This window comes from Camelus bactrianus, chromosome X (genome assembly GCF_048773025.1).
Source record: "Camelus bactrianus isolate YW-2024 breed Bactrian camel chromosome X, ASM4877302v1, whole genome shotgun sequence".
Lineage (NCBI taxonomy): Eukaryota > Metazoa > Chordata > Mammalia > Artiodactyla > Camelidae > Camelus > Camelus bactrianus.
In genome coordinates this window covers 1,303,491-1,326,394 of record NC_133575.1, presented here as the reverse complement: position 1 = coordinate 1,326,394, position 22,904 = coordinate 1,303,491, and the positions used below count along the sequence as shown (strand labels likewise).

Sequence of the window (22,904 nt, the reverse complement as noted above, 5' to 3'; positions counted from 1 at the left end):
TACCATGTTTAATACCCCACCAGGACCTCCTCCAATAATAAACAAATAAGTTAATCTAATAGCACCCCCCCAAAAAAAAATAAATTTAAAAAAAGACCCTATGTCCCAGTTAGGTCCTATTCTGAGGTCCTAAGGGTTAGGACTTCCACAGATCTTTTTTTTGGGTGGGGCGTGGACAGTTCAGCCTCCTAACAGTCACCGTGTGTCTCTCCCCAGTTGATCCATCTTTAACCTTTTAAGACACATGATTTCACCCTGACTTGCGTTGGAGAGTCAGTCATCACTGAGATCTGAGTCACAGCCAAGTCTCTAATTCTGTTATCCTCTGGAACATGAAACCTAATTAAAACTGTTTTCCCTTGTTAAACTGTCCTTTATCAGTCTGATTTGCAGGCCCCAGGACAGAACCTAAAAGTATAGAGGGAAAAAAATTTTTTTCTCTCCCTGCATTTTACCTTATTAAAATGTAAGCCTTACATGTATATATTTTTATAAGTTCAAATACGTGGATGTGCATATATTGTCTTTGGCAATAGTAATTTTTTTCCTTGATGATAACTTGAAAACCTCATTGGCTCAGCAGAAAGGGAGGGCCTGCTATGTTCCTGGCATCTTGCTAAGAATGGGGGCCTTTGCTGACCACGTCCACTGAGCACCTGGACTCGAGTAGCTCAGGGCAGCGGTGTAACTACTGCAGTGGGCTTAGGCCGGTTCTCAGATCAATGGCAGACCTAGACCAGGTAAAATCGTCACTCTAGTAAACAGCACACACTGTTTATATGAAACAAAGGCGTCCAAAAACCCAGGGTCTTCTTCCCAGCCAGAAAGCCATGGCGCTGCAATTTAGAGTAGGGTTTCCCATCTCTCTGTAATGTTCTCTTAGGTTTTCAACCAACAATCCTTTAAAGAATTGTTGAGCCTTTGATTCCATACACAGAGATGCGTATATGGTGTCCAAACTACCATTCTTCACCTTTCATTCTCTTGTCTGCAAGGCAGAGAGAGAGAGACGGTTGTCTGAATATGCCATCCGAATATATGCCACATCCACATAAAGATTATTTTGAGCTGGAGGCTACTGAGACACAAGATATGCAGAAAGGTGGCTTTCTGGAATTTCCTTATCTGAATAAAAGCATAAACTCATGCTTGTTTAAGAAACAAGACTTCCCAACTCTTTTGGAGTTTCACTTCTTTCCTAAGAAGTCCCACACATGTGTAGAATTAGAAGTAAAATCGGTATTTTTTTTTTCTTGTTAATTTGGCAGGTGCCAGTTTAATTTGCATGCCCTCGTGACGGAACTCAAAAGTATCGGAGAAAAGTATTTCCTCCCCAACAAAAAGTCTACCCCAGCACTGTCTCTACTTTTGTTTCACATTATTTATTAAATAGTTCTATCAATAAATTATTTTTTTTAAAAAAACAAACATATTTTCATGGTTTCAGATTCTACCTTTTGACACCATTTATTACAAAAGCAGGTTATTAAAAATCTCACATTTCGACTCAAGCCATGTAGACGTCTCATGAATTTCTTTCACCTCCGTGTTAGTTTGTGGGTTGAGTCTGCCTTCGCCTGCCTTTTTTCTGTTAACGTTGTAGGAGTTTCTTCATTGTTTTAAACATCAGATGTCTCTGCTCATTCCTTGAGGTTTCATTTACAAATCTTCGTGGGGGAATCACGTCCTCTTGTGTGTTGGCTTTCATTCTTTTCCCATTTCCACTGTGAGTATTTCTTTATCCTTAAATCTACCAGGGAACCTCTTCTGAACTTACGTGTACTCTTGGAATTCTTTTTTTTCCCCTCCCACAGAGACATGTATTGGCTTTTTCCCTCACTTACTATTTTTAAAGAATTTCAGTTCTCTCTTGTCCGCCTGATGTATAAAACCGTAATTACACAAGCCGTTGATTTACCCTTGAGAATTCTGCTCGTGTATGTCTCACTGTCTTCTTTCTAAATTCATCACCCCCGTTTCCTCCCAAACAACCCTGTAAGTGCAGGGTCGAATGTGTGTATGTGATGTCGAACTGGCCCAACGCCAAGACGAAATTTCAGCTTTCATCTCCTCCTACTTAATCACTCCCTCTTTCCTGCAGTTTCCTCCTCTCCTGCAGCGAAGAGACAGAAGGAATTTGCCAAAACCAGTGTCTTGATGGTAATTGGGGGATTGGGGCTCGTCTTGGCTCAGGGGAGAGAATGTGTGCCCAGAACTGCCCTATTTTTTTTGTCACAGTTCCTCCCTCCAGAAGAAGTTGTGTTTGGAACTCCTTCAGCAGCTCGTCTTCTGTCACCCTTGGATGACCTGCTCCGACTCATCTCTGAGACAAAGGACCTGGGGTTTGTTTTCCAGCTTAAATTGCATGGACCCCAGGCCAAGCCTCAGAGGTTGCATGTGGCCACTTTTGACAAGTGGGCTGATTCTGGGGATGTGGGGACGAGCGGATGAGGAAGAAAGATGCTGCCCAGAAAGGGGCAGGAGGTGGGACCACGTCCCGGAGGGGTGGGCATGCTTGTCACGTGGACAGACTGCAGGCGCCGACGCGTGCTGTTTAGAAGAATGCTGTGAGGTTTCTCAGAAAGTCTCACCGGGCAACTAAGAGGCTGATTTCCCAATGATGTCATTTCTACTTGCACTGTTTTTCTGTGTTTTTAAGTATTTCCCTTTTGCTTTTATCATTTTTTTCCTTTTATGTGCTTTCCTTGGTAACGTTTTCTCATTTCACTTAAAACATTTTTTTTTTAATTGAAGTAGAGCCGATTTACAATGTTGTGTTAGTTTCTGGTGTACAGCAAAGTGGTTCAGTTATACGTATATATGTCCTTTTTTGGATTCTTTTTCATTATAGGTTATTATAAGCTATTGAATAGAGTTCCCTGTGTTGTACAGTAGGACCATGTTGTTTATCTATCTGATATATAGTGGTTTGTACCAGCTAATGCCAAACTCCTAATTTATCCCTCCCTGCCACTTTGGTAACCATAAATTTTCTCCATCTGTGAGTCTGTTTCTGTTTCATAAATTAGTTCATTTGTGCCATTTTTTTAAGATTCCACATATAAGTGATATCATATGGTATTTGTCCTTCTCTGTCTGATTTACTTCACTTTGAATGACAATCTCCAGGTCTATCCATGTTGCTGCAAATGACATTATTTCGTTCTTTTTCATGGCTGAGTAGTATTCCATTATGTGTAGACACCATAACTTCTTTACCCAGTTGTCTGTGGATGGACATTTAGGTTGCTTCCATGTCTTGGCTATTGTAAGTAGTGCTGCCATGAACATGGGGTGCAGGTGTCTTTTCAAATTAGAGTTCCCTCCAAATATATGCCCAGGAGTGGGATTTCTGGATCAGATGGTAAGTCTTATTTTTAGTTTTTTTAAGGAGCCTCCCTTCTGTTTTCCATAGTGGCTACAACATTTTGCTTTTCTGAATCATTCAAAGTTGAGTTTACTTTTTTCAGTTATTCGTTCATATTTGGTAAGAGGTTTTATCCAAAAGTGGTGTTGAAAGGGGGAGGGTACAGCTCAAGTGGTAGAGCACATGCTTAGTGTGCACAAGGTCCGGGGTTCAATCCCCAGTACCTCCTCTAAAAAAATAAGTAAGTTAGTAAACTTAATTACCCCCCCAAATTTTTTTAATTAAAAAATAGAAATTAAAAATAAATAAAGAAGAAAATTAAAAACAAAAAACAAAAACAAAAACAAAAGTGGTGTTGAATCCCAGCGAGTGCTTTTTCTGCATCTAATATAATGATTCTGATTTTTGTTTTATTTTAATTTATTATTATTACTTTTAATCCTCGTGTTAAACTCCTACAAGGGTGAATTGCAGGGATGGCTTTTCTTCTAACTCAGGAGACACCACTGAGGTTGAAAGTAAACATAACCTTGTCTATGGGTGGGGGCTGTATTCCTATCAAAGAAAATTAAGGAAAAGGAGCTGTTGGGGCACGAAGAAGGCGAGCCATCCCTAATGGAGGAGCAGTGATGGGTTTTGTCCTGCAGGCATCCTGGTTTTCCCTCTGTGCACCCCCGCCAGCCCCAGGAAATAACCTAAAGTGTGAGAAACAGGTGTCAACAGGGAGGAGCTGGTGATTCTGCATCAGAGCAGGACAGGCGTCAGTGCATCTCCCAAGTGTAGAACGTTCCAAAGATGAAGAAACAGAGCAGCCAGTTCCCGGCGGTGCACACCGTCCACGTCCCTGCACTGAGACCTGGGGGCGTCCCTCGGTGACGTCCTCGGCAGCCCGCGGTTGGAGACCTCCCCTCACACCTGCTCCCCCCCCCAACCCCGCAGGAGCGGCTACTCGGCGCACGGCGCCTACGCCCAGAGCAAGCTGGCCCTGGTGCTGTTCACCTACCGCCTGCAGGCGCTGCTGGCCGGCGCCGGCAGCCACGTGACCGCCAACGTGGCCGACCCCGGCGTGGTCAACACCGACCTCTACAGACACGTCTTCTGGGGCACGGGGCTCATGAAGAAGATATTCGGCTGGTGGTTTTCCAAGGTAAGACTCCGAGGGCATGATACGAGGGGGCGGGGACGGCCACCTCAGGGCCACTGGTGGGGAATCGGGTGCAGCCACCACTTAGCGGGGTGGGCTGGTTAGGCTTGTCCTCTGAGTCCTCAGAAGGGTGACTGCCCTCGTGGTCTCAGAGCCTGTGGCCCCATCCCTGAGACAGGGAACAGAGACGGGCCATTCCCGTGCAGGCCCATGGCTGACAGTATTTTTTTTTATGAAGTAGAAAAGTGACCTGGGGCAGAGGAGGGCGGTGGGCTTTTTTGCTGCTCCCAAAGACCCTCAGATTGCAGGTGTTTCTGAATCAGGTCTGATTGGTTTCTCGGAGGGTAATTTCTTCAAAGACGAGGTGGTGTGTGGGGTCTCCTTCCGGTGTCTCTGGTGCCCTTGGTTTCCGTGCCCTCAAAAGGCACTGCCTGGTCCCTCAGTTTCTCACAGAGTGAACCTCTGAAGTGGCCTCCCCATGGGGCACCCAGGTGACGGCAGAGGCGTGGCTGAAATACACAGCACTCTCACTGTCCGGGGGACCACCCTGAGCCGGTGACACATGGCACAGGACCCAACAAGTAGGAGCCAGGGACACACAAAAGGGTTAGTGAGTTGTGCCTGCCCCCACGAACGTGGCTTAAATGACGTAGAGGGTACAAACGAGGAAATCCAAGGCACTTTGAATCCCACCTCATGTTTCATCCTTCCCTGTTTGCATTTGTCCGAGTGATCTGTCAGGATCTAGTATGCAAGGGTGTCTGTTTCTTTTTTTTTAAGGTTATAGTCCATTTATAGTTAGTGTAAAATACTGACTATGTTCCTTGTGCTGCACAGTAGGTCCTTGTAGTTCCTTTTGTGCGTAAGTTTGTCCCTCTTTCTCCCCTCCCTCCTCTATATTGTCCCTGGGGTGTTTGTTTCTTTATCCAGCTTCCTTTTTGGTACATTTAGTCCATTATCCGTTTTACCCTGATAAATACAGTAATCATTAAAGAAAAAATTAACTTCCCAACCATCACCCTTCATATGAGACACAGGCTAAAATGAATTCCTTTATACACGTTTAATCGCCAGGTTAACCCAGTGGGACTTGTAAAGACCAGTGTCACCCCTGGAGGCCCAGGGGTGAAATTTCACGGCCAGGGTGGGACAGGGCCCCTGGATTCATTCCACATGGCTGTTTTCTCGGATGATTTCTTTAGCATCAAATTCTTCAAAAGGGGTTTGTTTCTCTAGAGGCCATGCACACAGAAAATCCAGTACCCTGATTTCCCCACCTCGTTTCTGCTTGTGTTTCTCTAGTATCTTGCTCCCGGACCAAACGCAGTCCCATTTAAACCTGCATAAATCTGCGTTGTTGTTTTTTTTTTTTCCATCAGCAGTCATGTTGTGTGTTTCCTGCACAGTCATCTTTTTTTTTTTTTTAATGGAGGCACTGGGGATTGAACCCAGGACCTTGTACATGCTAAGCACGCACTCCACCACTGAGCTACACCCTCCCCGTGGGCAGTCATCTTGCTGATTGTTAGAATTACTTTTTCTTCCCTCTGCACATCTTCGTTCTGTGGGCGGTGCTGATTCAGCAGCAAACGCTCGGGCTCCCACAGCCCTGGCGGGTGGGCAGTGTTCATTTCGTCCTCCCCGCGGGGTCACAGAGATGAGAATGTGATTGTCGGAGCCCTGGAGGGGAGGGCGGGGGCCGTAAATCATAGTGATTCCATGAGTTCTCCTCCTCTGCGTCTCCTCCGTCCAGAATTTGGGGCCATCCCGGAACCCAGATGCTGACAAAGCCAAATTAACGGATGCCACTGGTCCCCAGCATCTGGTGACACTGTCTACAATTACATATTCCTCACCAGGACCTCCAAACCCACATCTCCTGAATCCCCAGGTTCCCCTCTGTGGTTCCATTTAAAGTTCAGGTCACCTTTATGAATGTGACATCTCGTGTGAATTATTTGCTCCTGTCCTCTGGGGACGGTGTTCCGTGTGTGTTTTATTGGGGGTTGGGTGCTGATTCAGAAAAAAAAAAAATCTTCCTGCACATCAGGAACGTAACCGAGTGTTTCATATTCCACGTTTTTACCCCCATAATTCTTGTGCCTTCTGGTCTTCGAGAAAGTCCTTTACGTCACAATGAATCGAGGGGTTAGGCCTTTTTTTGTTGTCATTCATTCTTTCAGGGGGTCCTTCTGGTTTGCTGGCTACCTTGCATGGTTTCTGGGTTGGCCTCTTGCTGAGAAATTCCAGCTCCGGTAATTTCAGTTGTGTTGACGAAAAATTAATCGGTCCATCTAAGAGAGAAATGGAAAATTTTATTTTGAACAAAATTTGAGGCTTATAATCGTCTGAAAACTGTCCCGCCCATGCGAAATCAAGGCACAGTGATAGAAGGTTTTCGAGATAGAGTTCATCAAATGACGTGTTGTGTACAGAATCCAGGTCTAAGCGGTGTCCTGGTGGGTCACGTGACCCCTTACAACATCCTGAAGGAACTTTTTTTTTATGGAGCTGTCTTGTTGATGCTGGGAGAAGGTCGCTCTTGAGGGCTGAGCAGGTGTTTTTGCCAAGGTAGGGGGGAGGTTTGGTCCTTGCCTAACGCACACGCAGAGTGCGCAGTGTGGGGAGATGAGGCAGAAGGGCAGAGAAAACTGTTATGTGTAGATGGTTCTAGTCTTGCCATGAAAGAAGTTTTATTTTATCCTCGTCGCAGTGAGCTCCTTACGCAGCCTGGAGGGTGTCTGCAGGGCATGAGGTAGGGGTTCCCGCCGGTACCCGTGTGCAAACCCGCACCCGCGCGTCCACCGGTCCATCCTTCGCTGATCGCGGACGGACCCCCTGCATGGTCGCCGTTTGTTCCGAATTCCCTCTCCTCTCCAGTGGTGCCCTCCCCACCCCTCTCCTGTCTTGCCCCTCCTGACCCCAAACCCAAGTGTTTTTCCGGATCGCCTTTTAGCAAGACAGGATTGACGACCCGGGTGTCTCTTTCTAAGGACGTGTTTGCTTGTTTTGTTTTTTTTTTCGTACATTTCAGTTGTTGGCCTCCCCTCAGACCTGGTGTCATCACCCTAACGGAAATGAATTTGGGAAAGGCATTTTTTTTTTAATAATTCTTATTCTTTATTGAAGTGTGGTTGATTTACAATGTTAGTGTCAGGCGAACAGCCAAGCAATTCAGTTACACATATACATACATGTGTATGTATGTATGTATGTATTCTCAGATTCTTTCCCATTACAGCTCGTTACAAGATATTGAATGCAGTTCCCTGTGCTGTACGGTGGGACCTTGTTTATTTACTTTATATATAGTAGTTAGTGTCTGCAAATCCTGAACTCCTAATCTATCCCTGGGAGGGGGGCATTTTAACATCATGGAGGGAGCATGGAGGTTTCAGACGGGGCTGTTTCCTGACTGAATGTAAGTCCTCTCTTGTTTTGCACACGTCTTTCTGGACGCTTGTGATATGGTGGTTTCTAAAGAGAAATATACGTATTTGGTCTTTGTCCCCGTTTTGGGCACAGAGCTCCTGAAACCCTTAGAATTTACTGAGTGATGAGAGCCAGAAAGGTGTCTCTTGTTATGTGAATGAGGTGACCTCTGGCCCTCACCTCAGGATGGGGGACTGGTTGCCAGGGGAACCAAGCAGAGATTTAAAGCGTTGGAAATTTCACTGTTGGTGGCAATGCAGTTTGGTGCAGACACTGTGGAAAACAGTATGGAGATTCCTCAAAAGACTAAAAATGGGCTTGCCATATGAGCCAGCAATCCCACTACAGGGCATATATCCAGCAGGAACCCTAATTTAGAAAGACACCTGCTCCCCAATGTTCATAGCAGCACTATTTACAATGGCCAAGACATGGAAACAGCCTAAATGTCCATCGACAGATGACTGGGTAAACTGTGGTATAGTCATACAATGGAATACTATTCAGCCATGAAAAAGAATGAAATAATGCCATTTGCAGGGACATGGATGAATCTGGAGAATGTCATTCTAAGTGAAGTAAGCCAGAAAGAGAAGGAGAAATACCATATGAGATCGCTTATATGTGGAGTCTTAAAAAAAAAAAAAAGAAGAAGAAGACAAATGAACTTAAATATAAAACAGAAACAGACTCACAGACATAGAATACAAACTTGTAGTTGCCAGGTGGGAGAGGGATGGGAAGGGACAGACTGGGAGTGCAAGATTTGTAAATACTGACAGGTATATACAGAATAGATAAACATATACGTATGTTTATATGTATAAATAAATATACACAAGATCTTGTGGTAGCTCACGGTGAAAAAGAATATGAAAATGAATATATTCATGTATGACTGAAGCACTGTGCTGTACACCAGAAATTGACACAACATTGTAAACTGACTATAACTCAATAAAAAAATATGTATATGAATTAAAAAATAATCAATTAAAGGGTTGGAAATTTCAGCCCCACCCTAGCCTCCGAGGACGGGCAGAGGGGCTGGGGTCTGAACCCAACGCCGGCGCCAGTGATGTAACCAACCGTGCCTATGTGAGGAAGCCTCCTTAAAAAACAAAAAGAAAAGGGAGGGGGCGCTTCAAAGGATTTCCCGGTTGGTGAACGCGTGGCGGTCCCGGGACAGTGGCAGCCTGGACGGGGCGTGGGAGGACTCGTGCCCCTGCCCAAGTCTTGCCCGGGCACGTCTTCCATCTGGCTGTTCCTGAGTTCTGTTCTTTTATAATAAACCAAAGACCTGGTGTCCATGCGTCCCTTGGTGCCATTCTGTCACGTCCGTCCGAAGCTTCTGACCTACGCCTTGTCCGCCACCGTGAACTTGGTTCCAAATGCAGAGCCGGTCACCTGGGCAAACCAGTTACGACCTTGAGGGGAAAAGAAATCAGGAGGGTGTTAACGTTTATAAAGATCAGAGCTTAATTAGTTCTTTCTACAAATAAATCCAGACCTTTCCGCACATGGGTGCAGTGGCGTCAGGGACGGCCTCCGGCGACGTGAGTGCCCTTCCGAATGCAGCTCTGTTACAGAAAACCCGCATCTCCCGGGCCATCGGGCCGTGGCGCTGGGACGCCACCCCGGCTCCTTCCCCCGCGGCCTCCAGATCAGCGTGTCCCAGGAAAAAGCGCAGTTCTCCATGCTGAGCGCGTCTGGTCCCCTGGTCGGGGCTTCTCCCCAGCAACCCAGGCCCCTTTGAAAATGCCTTTATCAGGCCTCCGAGTAAAATGAGCGCATCTGCAGTGCGGAGCGGGCCCTTGTCATAATGCAGGACCAGCTGTGGCGGGTTCTGTTCACCACGCATCTAAATCCACGCAAGCAAGACAGGGCATTTGGGTGGATGGGCTGAGAGGGTGAGAGGACTAATTAATCCATTCCAGGAGGCACGTCCCAGGATGCTTTTGAATCCAGAGCTGCTCCGTGGTCAGGGACCACACATCCCGCTTCCAAACACAGTGTCAGAGCGTCTTAAAAAATGCCGGCAGCCCCAGTTGACTTTCCATCGTGTTGTGGGGACCCGGCACCCATGACTCCCCCCCCGTTGGAATTCAGCCTCTTGTCGGAGGTCCTCGCTGGTCTAGGGGAGCCCAACGTCCTCCCAGGGGTCCTCGTCAGACAGGTGGGAGGGTCACAGCCCGAGTCGGAGAGGTGGCAGTCGGAGCAGAGCTGGTGGGGTTCCTGACTTTGAAGGTGGAGGAGGGGACCGCGAGCCACGGAATGCAGTGGCCTCTGAGAGTTGAGAAGACACCAGGAATCGGACCCTCCACCTGGAGTTTGCAGGAGGGACACAGCCCTGCGCACGCCTGGATGGGAGCCCGGGTTCATGGTACGTGTCTGACCTCCTAGACCTTGAAGACGCTAACGGCGTTGCGCTGTTCTCAGCCACCACGTTCCTGGTGACCTGTGGGAGCAGCCAGAGGAAACTCAGGCCCCCAGCTCTTTCCTCGGACCTCAACTCTCAAGACCGCCATCTCACGTCTTTGGCGAGCTCGTGGGCTTCAGATGCTGCCTTCGTGGGCAGGTTGGCCCAGCCCACCTCTCCGGCGCATCGTGGACAAGAAATCCCGGCAGCTGGGGTTCGCCCGGAGGCACGGAGCAGGGAGTCTGGGCGTGACGTCCTCTGGGACTGCAGGCGTCTCACACGTGCTCCGGGCACACAGCTGTGAAGGCGGTTAGGGGGGCGTTGTGCGGGCACGCCCCACGATTGCACCAGGGCGACAAGAACGCCAGCGGTGAGCCATCGGTTGGCTTCTCAGCCGTTTTCACGAGCGCTCGATGGAGAAGTCTGGTGGCAACGAGCTACCCATTGTCGGGGGCAGGAGACGTGGGGTGCAGACGTTGAGCGGGGTGTGAAGGAGGCTTCGGGGAGGGTGCAGCCTTTGCGGGAGGGTTGAAGGCTGGGCCAAGCTCCCAGGACCTGAGCGAGACTGGGACCTTCAGTGTGATGCAGATAGTGGCTCAAGAGGAGGCTGGTTACACCCTCCGTGCCCCTATTTCAGCTGAGTCCCCGTGTGCACCCTGGAGCCCTGCAGTACCTGAGCTGCTTCCGTCTCAGTTGTCCCAAGGACAACCGGCCCCGGCCCCACTGCGGACGCAGACGAGCACAAGCTTACCATCGGTCACGTGCGACGCGTGTCCCAGACGCCGGGGCTGGACCGCGTCCCAGGACGTCAGCGATGAGGTTTTAGGATCAGATGCATCCAACCTGCAGAGCATCCGATGGACAGGAGGCCACAGGGGGCCCCGAGGTCTGGTGCCGGGCTGTTGCAGGGATGGGGTCGCACATGGCGGTGAGGGAGACACGGAGATTGTTCTGCAAACGATGCCAGAGATAAAATCACCAGGTCTTGGCTGGTTGACCATGAAAGACAAAAGAAAGACTCGGGGAGCCTTTGGGGTTTCTGATGCAGGGAAATTGGAGAGCGTGGTGGTGCCTGTCGGAAGAGTGGGGGACGGGCAGGCGGGGACTTCAGGACGGTCACCCCTGAGGTGTGAGAGCTGGGTCTCTCCTCCCGGACGCCAGCCGGGCTGCCACGACTGTGTGTCTGCAGCTCCGAGGAGCAGACAGAGGGTGGGGTTTCGGAGATGCCGGCAGGGAGGGAGTTGATACGCGGGGCCACGCGCACAGGGGGCACGTCTGTCACCTGGAGGCAGACGGAGGAGGAGGATGGAGAGGGTTGGGGTCTCTGGAAGGACCGAGATCTGGCCACTCAGCACAGCCCCTCCCCTCCCTCTGCTGTGCCCCTCGGTTTTCGTAATTTGTTAATTCTGGGTAATGCTCTCTCCTGAGTGTTGTGCCCATGGCTGGCATCGTCGATGTGAAAGCGTTTCCAAGACTGGAAGGCCCTCTATAATTATGCAATTATGAAGCACGCGTTTTTCCCCTCCTCCGGCCGCACGTACACCGCCTGCAGCTCTGTTCAGCACACTTTTAATCCCATCCTCTGTCCCCGTTCCCTGCCCTGCTGGTCGTCCGCTCCAGGACGGCGGGGCCTCTTTCCAAAATTGCCTTTCTTTGCCTTGGGAGCCAACCACATGTTGGTGAGCATTTAATAAACGTTTGTTGTCCTGAACTGGATTGAAACAGGGTGTGTAGCTTCGGGCTCCGACAGCCCCCGAGACTCAAGAATGGCCTCACGCGGGGAAAACTTTAAACTACAAACCTGTCGAGCCCTCAGCCAGGCTCCCCCCACCCCCAACCACCGCGGGCACCTGTTCTCGGATCCCACCACGTCTGACAAAACCCGACCCGTGTGGCTTCACGTTTGACACGTCTCTTACAAGTCTCAGAGATCATTTTTTTAAGCTGCAGATAAAATGGGGTATGTCGTGTGAACCAGAGGAAGCATCGCTTACGGGGCCTCGTCATCTGCTCAGAAGTGACGCCGCTCTCCCTCACACGGCGCCTGGGGAACACACTTCATCTTTCTGGGGACACGCTGCCAAACAGCGCCTGCCCAGGACGGCTGAAGGGGGCAGATGATCAGATCCTGCTGGGAACTGCGGAAAGTGTACGCGGGAGGGTGGCAGGTGTGCGTGGGAGGGGCAGCTGGTTTATGGTCAGCTGCATGTTTGCTGTGTCCTCACCCGATGGAGACACAGCTCTGGTGTGTCTTCCTCCCCTCATAAGGGCACCAATCCCACCTCGGGGGCCCCACCCTCATGACCTCGTGTCTCCCTCTTCACCTCCCGAAGCCCCTGCCTCCTAGTCCTTGAGGCTTCAGCATATGAATTCGGGGTCACACACGTTCTGTCCACGGCAGGACATGCCTTCACTGGGCACGTGCTGAAGAAGCATCTCCCACCTGCCGTGGGCGTCGCTGATCTTGGGTCTACTTGGCAGAACCTGGGCCTCAGGGCCAGACGCCCACCCGATCGCTTGGCCCTGGGGGAGGACTCAGTCGACAGGAACGCCCCCGGGAACGGGGACGCTCCGCTTGCCGTCCAGCCGAGCGGTTTTCCCGGTGCAGCTGGAATGAGCGTCAGAACCAACGGGAAGTGGAGGCGATTTGGGATGGGGCTTTCCGGTGAGAGGCTGTCTGTGTGCCGGGAGCGGGTCCCTCCCCAGAAGAGCCGCTGTCACCCGGAGCCCTTCCCCGGTATGTTTCTTGTTGGAAGAGAGGGATCATTTGGACGCCGAATCGGCTCAGGCGGCTGCAACAGACACCACAGACCTTCACGTCTCCCGGTCCTGGAGGCTGGGATCTGAGCTCAGGGTGTCTGCAGGGCTGGGGTCTCCTGAGCCCTCTCTCCTGGGTGTGTGGACGGCCGTCTCCTCCCTGTGTCCTCCCGTGGGCATCCCTCTCTGTGTGTCTGGGTCCTCATCCCCTCTTCTTATAAGGACCCCAGTTCTCTGGGATCAGGACCCACCCTAGTGACCCCGTTTTACCTCGATCACCTCCTTAAAGACCCCGTCTCCAGACACAGCCCCATTCTGAGGTCCTGGGGTGAGGACTTCTGCACCTACCGGCTGTGAGCCGTGGGCAAGTGACTAGACCTCTCTGAGCCTCGGGTGTGGGGCTGTAAGCCGGCGTGTGGGTGCCTGGCACAGCGCCTGGCCCGTCGGACTCACCGTCGCCCTCGCGTGCTTGCTGTTTATCGTGCGCAGTCGTGTTTCTGTTTCCCGGCTGTATTCACTGCTCCCGATAAGCGATTACTGCTCTTCCCGTTTTGCAGGTGGGGACGCAGAGGCTCATGGAGGGAGCAGGGCTTGGGCAAAGTCTCTGGTTCACAAGAGGTGATGCAGAAATTTGAACCCAAGTCCTGGGACCTCCCCCCACCAATGCTTTGGCACGTCCCCTTCCTCCAGAGGACACAGATGAATGCCTCAGAGTTAAAGTCGGATGTGTGCATGTGTGTGAGAGCTCCTGTGCATGTGTGAGCGTATGTGCATTGTGTGCATGCCTGCGTGTGTGTGCATGCTCATACACCCACGTGTGCATCTCAGCATTTCTCACAACATCCTACCTTCACGCAGGTGTCACGTGTCATCGCCCCGCTGGGTGCTGGTTCGGACAGGGACATCAGCTGTGAGGGAGAATAAATGAACAACACCATGTATTTCATGAGCTGTCAAAACATTTGGGAATTAAAACACTCCCCGTGAAATCTCGTTTCCTCCGTGTTCCTGATCCGCCAAAGGCTTGGAAACGTTCCGCCAGTGATCGGAGGCTGCTTTTTATAACCCAGCATCGATCGTGTGCTTAAGGACGTGATACAGGAGGGTGGGTGGATCTGGTTCGTTCTGCATAAGATACACTGGAGCAAAGAGACAGCTCTTTTTTTTTTTTTTTTTAACCTGTCCCTTTTCTGTGTCAGCATAAAGCTCTGTCTGGTCAGGGCCACCCTGGGGTGGTGTGTGTGTGTGGGGGTGTATTTGCACGTGTGCATGTGAACGTTTGTGTCTAGGGGTAACTCTCCTACAGAAACACCACCATCAGGGACAATTCCATTGCATCCCGTCTCCCGGGCGGGAGCTGAGTCTCGGGCACAGCCCTGTGTCCTTTGTCCCGCACGCCACAGCCACGCCCCTCTGAGACAGCCGTCCACGTGTCCCAGTGAGACCCGCCCAGCCCCAGGACTGTTACCCAGACAAGAGGATATTCAGCGTGTGGGGGGAACCGGAACCCTCGGATAGAGCCCACTGGGGGGCCCCAGAGAAGCAGCCTCTGAGGAGACGGCTGGGTATGTCCTCGGGAAACCCCAGCGGGGTGGACCACAGGGGGCATTTTGGGTGGGGGTGCCTCCCTGCAGGGACGAGACGGTGGCGGGGCGTTCTGGGCACGTACCCGTGAATCCTCGGCGTGGAGCTGGGCTGACTACGAACAGGCTCGTTCCAGGAGCTCGTTTAAGGGTTCGCTTGCCCAGGAGGGGCAGCGTGAACTGTGAATGCAAACAAGAGCGTCTTAGACGCCGCTGAAGTTAGAACGGGTCCCTGGCTCTTGTGATAACCTGTAAGGCAAGCTGATCTGAGAAAAACGTGTGTGTGGAACTGAGTCACTGAGCTGCACGTCTCGCACACCCGTGTTCTTGTGAATCAACTCCACCTCAGTTTTATAAAACTGCCTCTTGTGTGTTGGGAAGCTGTCATCTCTGCAGGGACCCAGGGTGGCCCCGTCAGGACTCACCCTCCAGTCACTTCTCCCAGGACAGCAGGAGGTCCCCTCCACTGTGACACCCTGCGCCCTCCACCTGCGGGGGATTAGGGGCCTGGAAGGAGCAGGGAGGCTGGGGCCTGGGGGCAGGTCCTGCTCGACTGAGGAGCAGAATGCAGCGGAGAGAGACACACATGGAGACGGAGACGGAGAGAAGGAGAGAAGAGGTGGAGACGGGGCACGCTTTGCAACAGCTCCGGGGCTCTGGCCCAACCAGGTTGGCTGGACCAGGCTGTCTGGACCAGGTTGGTTGGACCAGGTTGGCTGGACCGGATTGTCTGGACCAGGTTGGCCGGACTAGGCTGTCTGGACCAGGCTGGCCACCAGCCTCCCACACGCACTTGTCCACCCAGATGATGCTCGTTCTGTGTCACCTGACAGCTGCCGTGTGGGCGAGGGCCCCTCGCGTGCTCTGCTCTGAAGGCTGACGCCCCACTCTCATCTCCCTCTCCCCGCAGACCCCAGAGGAAGGATCCTGGACTTCCGTCTACGCGGCGGTCTCCCCTGCGCTGGAAGGTGTCGGCGGCCGCTACCTTTACAACGAGAAAGAGACCAGGTCTCTGGCGATCACGTATGACCGAAAGCTGCAGCGACAGCTGTGGGCCAGGAGTTGCCAGTTGACCGGCACCGCTGACGTGACCCAGGACGCCGTGTCGGGGTAGCAGCCACGCCGCGGGACCGCGTTCAGTCCCGCACTCGCAGGTCTGTCTGCACCGGGCTGCGTGTCTCCATCGTTCTCGGCCCCTCCTCCCCGCCCCACTCAGGGCTCTGCCCCCCCAGCATCTCCCGTCCGCTGCCCTGCTGTGTGCAGGCCATCAAGGAGCAAAAGAGACATTTACGGTGGTCCTCAGCCGTAAACCTTGTGATCCCCAAAGTGTCCGTTTGTTCCAGGTGCCAACGGTAATTAAATCCTGCCACCCACGTGTGCGGTGTTCCTTGCTCAGCACAGAGGCCCAGGTACACGGCGGGGGGCAGAAACGTTCCCGGTAAGACAGAGACATTCAGGGCGCCTGGGACTGAGGGCACTGGTGTCTGGAGGGGTCCTGTGTCCTCGGTCCTCTCGCTCACGCTTTATGACGGACACACAGCTTTGACTTGTGGGTCCTGGACGGAGGGAGGTGGGAGCCCCCCACAGTCAGCTGATCCAGGCTCACGTGGGCAATCGGTGCTCCACTCGACCATCTTCAGAGGGGTCGGTTCACAGCTGCCCCCGCAGCCTTCAGATCATCTGTCAGGTTCTCACCCCGTGACTCACGGACAGACCCTCACCAGAGCTTTAGGAATTCTGTAGGATGTGTGGTAAGTGAGGGGGCCTGGACACCCTCCCAGGGGTCCTGTAGGACAGGTCAGGAACACCTCACCATGGGGTCTGTAGGACAGGTCAGGGACACCTCACCATGGGGTCTGTAGGACAGGACAGGGACAGGGGCCGGGACTAAGCCAATCATAGGAGTCATCTGCACAGGGTGTGGGGGTCTAGACATAGCCCCCATTTTTAGAACCTTGATTGAAGATTGGCTTCCTCGCCCCCCAGTACCATTCAGTGGCCACCTTTGGCCTCTCTCTGGGTCTCCCCACCTTTCCTCTCATTGTCTGTTAAACGTGCGTGTTGCCCTCTTGGAGACGTCTGCATGCCCGGGGTGCCACCTCATACCGCGACACTAACACTAATCCTCATGTCGAATGCCAATGCTGCCCTGGATGTGGGTGCCCCTGACGGTCCATCCGGTCCTTCCCCAACCAGTTGTTCCCTCATGGACCCTCAGGGACTTCAGGTGCAGACACCTTCTTCTCCAGCAGCGTGGAGGCCGCCCTCTGTGCCCTGGGAACAGGAGAGGGGTGGGTGGGGCGGTCCTGGTGACGTCCAGCTCCCTCTGCAGTGGGCTGAATGGTGACTCCCCGAAAGCTGTGTCCGCATCCTGACACCTGGAACCTGTGGGTGTGTTCCTATTTGGGAAGGGAATCATTGCTGGTCTCATGAAGATCTAAAGATGAGAACCTCGTCTTGGCTGATCCAGGGTAATCACAACTTTACTGACCAGAGACAGGTGCAGATTTGATTACAGAAGAGGAGGAGTTCATGTGACCATGGAGGACAAGATAAAAGAGAGGTGGCCACCATCCCAGGGAGGCCTGGAGCCCCTAGAAACTGGAAGAGGCAGGAAGGACCTTCCCCTGCAGCTTTTGGAAGGAGCTCGGCCCTGCATCTTGAGAACTGAGCACGAATAAAGTTGAGTTGTGTTAAGATACCAACACCTCAGTCAGTGTTACAGAAAAGTCATAGTCCTCAGTGCCTATGAACATCTCAAACAGCTTCGTGGATCCTTGCATGGGCACCAGAACCCACCCTCCTTCACCCCCCAGCCAGGCAAGGACGGCTCAATCCTCACACTGAGAATGGCTATTGGGTTCTCAAGTTCCATCCTGGACAGAGAAGGCATTCGGAAGGCTGTTAAAAGGTCTACATGTGTTTCCTGTCGGACGGTGCCCTGAATTTCAAGACCAGTGACTGCCGGTCAGCTAACCCCCCATTCTCTCAATTGTCAAAATCCCACCGAGGCTCCATACTGCATTTTGGCTCCTAGCATATCCTTGCGTTGGCATCACTGCCAGCAGCTCTTCCAGGGTGGTGTTCCCACGTGGCTACAGATGCTTTATAAATTGTTTTCTGGTTCTAACATGGAAGGAGAGCTATTAGACAGTTAGTAATCAGCCATGCTTCTGGACTGTTTTTTTAAAAAATGTATTTACTTAACTATAGTTAATTCAGAATACTGTGTTAGTTTCAGGTGCACAGCACCAGATTCTTTTTTATTAGAGGTTATCGCAAGGTATTGGATAGAGTCCCCTGTGCTGTGCAGTAGAGCCTTGTTGTGTGTCTGTGTTATATACAGTGCTGTGTGTCTGCTAATCGCAGACTCCTGATTTATCCCTCCCCCTCCCCTTTGGTAACCATAAGTTTGTTTTCTGTCTCTGTTCTGTAAGTAAGTTCATTTGTGTCATTTTTTTCAATACCACATAGAAGTGATATCATATAATACTTGTCTTTCTCTTTCTGACTTACTTCACTTAGTATGATCATCTCCAGGGCCATCCATGTTGCTGCAAATGGCATTTTATTCTTTTTTTATGGCAGACTAGTATTCCACTGTATAAATACACCACATCTTCTTTATCCAATCATCTGTCGATGGACATTTAGGTTGTTTCCAGGTCTTGAGTGTTGTAAATAGTGCTGCTGTGGACATTGGGGTGCAGGTGTCTTTTTGAATTATATTTTTCCCTGGATACATGCCCAGGAGTGGGATTGCTGGATCGTATGGTAACTCTATTTTTAATTTTCTAAGGAACCTCCGTACTGTTCTCCATGGTGACTGCACCAAATTACATTCCCACCAGCAGTATAGGAGGGCTCCCTTTTCTGGAACGGAGTGTTTATTTAACGGCCACTTATAAAATGTGAAGGAAGACACATCTCACTTTTGGGGTACTCAAGAAAATCGGGATCGGATTCTCCTTCTGTCTCCTGCCTCTCAGGCATGGTGCTTTGCTCGGCTAAGGCGCTAAACTCTATAAACAAAACCGCCTCTAAACAGAGATGCTGAAGCTGTTTCTTGCTTTTAACATCTGCTGCTTCTGCGTGGGTGTGAGTGCACGGACGCTGCCCAGTCTATTTCTGGAGATGGGTCTTCTGGACATGTGGGTATCAGTGTTGTGGACGTGCCATTCCCCTGGCAGCCCTGGGCAGGTGGAAAGTTCCCCTGAGTGTCCCAGGCACAGCCTGGAATCAGAGGACACTGCCGTCTTGACGCTGTCCCCAGACACTTGGAGTGGCCCCATCAGACATGTGGCCCATCTTATGGGAGCCGCGCCATGAACAGTACCCCCTGCTTGTCACGTCAGATGTGCGTTCTCCTCCGCATGTCCACTTGTCACTGGCTCCCCATCTCACCAACCTGGCCCTCGCTGCACGTGGAGAACGCCGTGTTCAGCGAATCTGCCTCTCCAGGGTTGCTTGTCTTTGCTTTAGAAGAAAAAGACAAGAAAAGATTCCAGAGAGTTGTGTTCCCAGATGGAGTGCTAGAGCCTTTCACAAACATGACTTACGCACTCATTCATTCATTCATTCATCATTCATCTGTTTTTTCTAAAAGAGTGTTGAATACTTTTATGTTCTACTTTAGGTACATAGATGGATAGATAGGTAGGTATGTAGATACTAGACATGATACTGAGAAAGAAAGATAGGTACTAGATAGATGGTAGATAGATAAGATGGGCAGATGGATAGATACATGGATGATGGATGGATACATAGAATGGATGGATAGATGGATGGATGGATAGATGGGGTGGACAGATGGATAGATAGATATGTAGATACATAGATAAATACATGGATGGATAGACAGACTGATAGCTTGATTAGATGGATAAATACATGAATGTATGGATAGATTAGATGGATGGATGGATAGATAGATAGATAGATAGATAGACAGATAAAAAAATGGATGGATAGAAAGACAGACAGACACAGACAGATAGGGTTCTGGGTCAGTCAACTTTTTACATAAAGGGCCAGCTGATGAATGTCTCTGTACTTGGGGCTATGCAGTGGGTCACAACCGCTCTGTTTTCCCACACAACACAGAAGCAGCCACAGACACATGCTCCCCCAGACAGCTGTGTTCTAATAAAACTTTATTTACAAAAAAAGCGGTGAGGTCAGATTGGTCCTAGGGCCGTACTTCGTGGCCCCAGGCTTTGGCCCCGTGTGCCGGGTGAGGCTTGGAAGTCCCGTCGAATGGGTAGGAATTTACCCTCAGAAAGACTCAACGTCTCACCAGCCTCAAGTTCCTGGTGGCACTTAGGTGGGGCCCTCAGGCGTGTCTAACCCCAGGGGCGGTGTTTCTGTTACAGATGCACAAGAGGCTGTGAATTCTGTGCCGCAGAACCGGGAGATGTTGGCGTGAACCGGCAGGAGACCAGGACAAGGCCCCCGGGACGTTCATCTGAGATGCGCACCCCTCGTCTGAGTGCCGCTGTGGCTGGCAGAGCTGAGAGCCCAGCACGTGAGACTCTGCACAGCGGCCAGAGAGGAGCAGGCCGGGCCCTTCTGCAGGGCGCGTAGACTCCGCAGGGCGTCCGCGTGGCTGAGAAGCATCCTGACGCTCTTCACGGGACAGCCGCGGGTGACAGGAAGGATGACAGGGACCGGGGACCAGCACCGAGACGGGGTGCACCCAGAGGTCACGGGGCACAATGACACCTGAGCACCAGAGGTTCCTGGACTTCTCCATTCCAGCTGCAGGAGAGGTGGCGACCAACAATGTGACTCACAAGACCAATTAATGCATCCTCGTGGCCTGTATGTCACACGTCTGCAGAGCCCCCCAGGGAATTCAGGTCTTTGTGTGAAGACGGGGGCACGTGGCCCCTCTGGAAGGCCCTGCTCGCTCAGACAGCTCACTGAGATGCCGTGTGTATGTGTCCTGGAGCATCTGTAACAAATAACCTTAAACTGGGAGGCTAAAAACCACAGACATCCACCCTCCCTGAGTCCTGGAGACCAGACGTCTGAGGTCAAGGTGTCCCAGGGCCGCGCTCCCTCCCGAGGCTCCAGGGGAGGGTCCCTCCTGCCTCTTCCAGCTTCTGGGGGCTCCAGGCCTCCATCCCTGGGCTGGTGGCCGCCTCCATCCCGTCTCTGCCTCCGTCTCCACGTGGCGTCTCCTCTGTGTCTGTCTCTCCTCTTCTGTCTCTTCTAAGGTCACTGTCCTTGAATGCAGGGCCACCTCCTCCAGGAGGACCTCCTCTCAGGTCCTTCCCTTCCACCTGGATAATCAAGAATGACCTCTTCAACTGAAGATTCATCATGAATTATGTCTGCCAAGACCCTTTTTTTGCCAACAAAGTCATATCCACAAGTAACAACAAGAACAAAAATATGAAAACGAATTCTGTCTGTATGTGCATGACTGGGACACTGTGCTGTGCAACCAGAGACGGACACATTGTAACTGACTGTACCTCGACTTAAAAAAATATGTATGTATACAACTCACAATTAATAGGCATTAGAACACGCTCGCACCTTTTTGGTAGACATTAGGATTTAATCCACCACATGCTGCATGAACAGGGTGCCTTGGAATCCCAGGAAACGCCTGCTCCTCTCCTGGTGACCCGGGACGCCGTGGAGGCGATGGCTTCCTCTGCACGTCCCCAGGGTGGGCTTCCCGGGCCAGGGAGCCGCACGGCCGCCCAGGACCCTGGGCTCCTCAGGGCGCCTGTTGGCTTGATGCTCTGCTGCCGCCAGCTTGGAACTGCTAATGCAGCGTGAACGAGGGACACATACGTTCATTTTGCCCTCAACTGCGTGTGCCATAGTCTTCTCTGCTCCAACCTCAAGAAATAGGAGCCAGTGTGCAGCCAGTAAGGAACCCCCCTCCTCCCAGGGCACCCCCTTCCCCGTCAAACCGTCGATGCACTCAAGCCTGGCCTTGGTGGGGAAGATCTCCCGTAAGGTCCAGTAAGGCTGGTGGGTTTTGGCTGCGCGCTGGGGGTTCCTCTGCGAATGGCGGGTGCTCAGCCCCGCCGACCACAAAACTCCCGAGTTCATTCCTCTGGGCATCAGCGTTCCTTGTGACATCCTCAAGTCCTCCTGCCTCTCGGGCGCATTTCAGGACTCCCTGAGCCAGGCAGATGCAGACCGCGGCTTCCAGCCCTGCGCTGCTGACACCTCCCGGGGCTGCTCAGATGTTCGGCTAGGCCCTACCGCGCTGACTGATGTGTCTCGGAACCAGAATTACTTCCTACGGTGAACCCAGCATGGAGACGTGCCTCGCCTTAATATTTCTGCCAGCCAGGACTGTGTCCCGAGAAGCAGAATCTTGACCTCTGGGGAGACCCCAGTTTTGGAGGGTTTGCATGTCGTCCGAGAGCCCTTTATGGCCTGAGGTCATGGTCGCAGCTGTGCCAGCCACTGTCACCGTCATCACAAAGGTTGTTCCCAAGTACAGTCTCAGGGTGGGCTGGCGCGGTGACTGCTGGCCACCCCAGCCTCCTCCGTCACTGGGAGAATCAGCTTCCTGGCTCCTGAAAGACGCCACGGTCCCTGGGCTAAGACGGGCTCCAAGAACCGTTTGGACTTGTAGGACCCTGGCCTCCGATGGCTCCTCCTAATTGCATGGCAGCTCTTCTGTCACCGGCCCAGCACAGGAGAGACTGAACGTGATCTCGGAGACATGGACGCGCTCCCTCCGCATCGGACCGCAAGCCTCCTCACGGCTCAGAGACGCTTCCAGCCGCCGGAGGGGCCCGTGCACCGCCGGGTGAGTGAGGGCGGCGTCCGTGGTGCGGCGGGCATGGGGGTCCTGGGTTTGCGCCTGTCGCCGACGGTCAGGGAGCCCGGGAGGCGGGCGCTGTGCACGCACCAGGATGGGCGACCTTCCACCCCGGGGCAAGACTGGATGCAAAGGTGGGACCCCTGAGGCATGTGTTCCCCAGTAAACCTGCTCGTTTGTCCCCTCCGTGGAGCCTCGATGAGTTTTGCTCAACAGTAGGAATGACTGCCTCTCATTTGTCCCTCCATCCATCATCCATCCATCCATCCATTCATTCAGCCACTGGGTGTCGAGCAAACACTGCAGCTCCAAGGCGAGGGCACGGTGCTCTGGTCCTGCAGGAGCATGCTGCCTGGGGTAGGGTGACTGACAACCCCCAGATACCAGGTCCTAAGGCCTGGGGA

General features: G+C 52.0%; 1 protein-coding gene across 2 annotated transcripts in view; it reads left to right on the top strand.

Moving 5' to 3' along the window:
• The window catches only part of DHRSX (dehydrogenase/reductase X-linked), a 157,313-nt gene that overhangs the window by 112,611 nt on the left and 21,798 nt on the right, over positions 1 to 22,904 (top strand). Inside the window, exons 6-8 of one of the 2 annotated variants that reach the window (XR_012504727.1) lie at positions 4,307 to 4,514; positions 15,613 to 15,856; positions 20,078 to 22,488. Coding sequence is in view for 1 of the 2 variants with exons in the window: in XM_074359345.1 (XP_074215446.1) it covers positions 4,307 to 4,514; positions 15,613 to 15,816 (412 nt within the window). In the remaining variant the exon portion in view is untranslated. Of the gene's footprint in view, positions 1 to 4,306; positions 4,515 to 15,612; positions 16,076 to 20,077; positions 22,489 to 22,904 lie in introns of those variants that run through there. The other variant, XM_074359345.1, reaches the window with a different exon arrangement.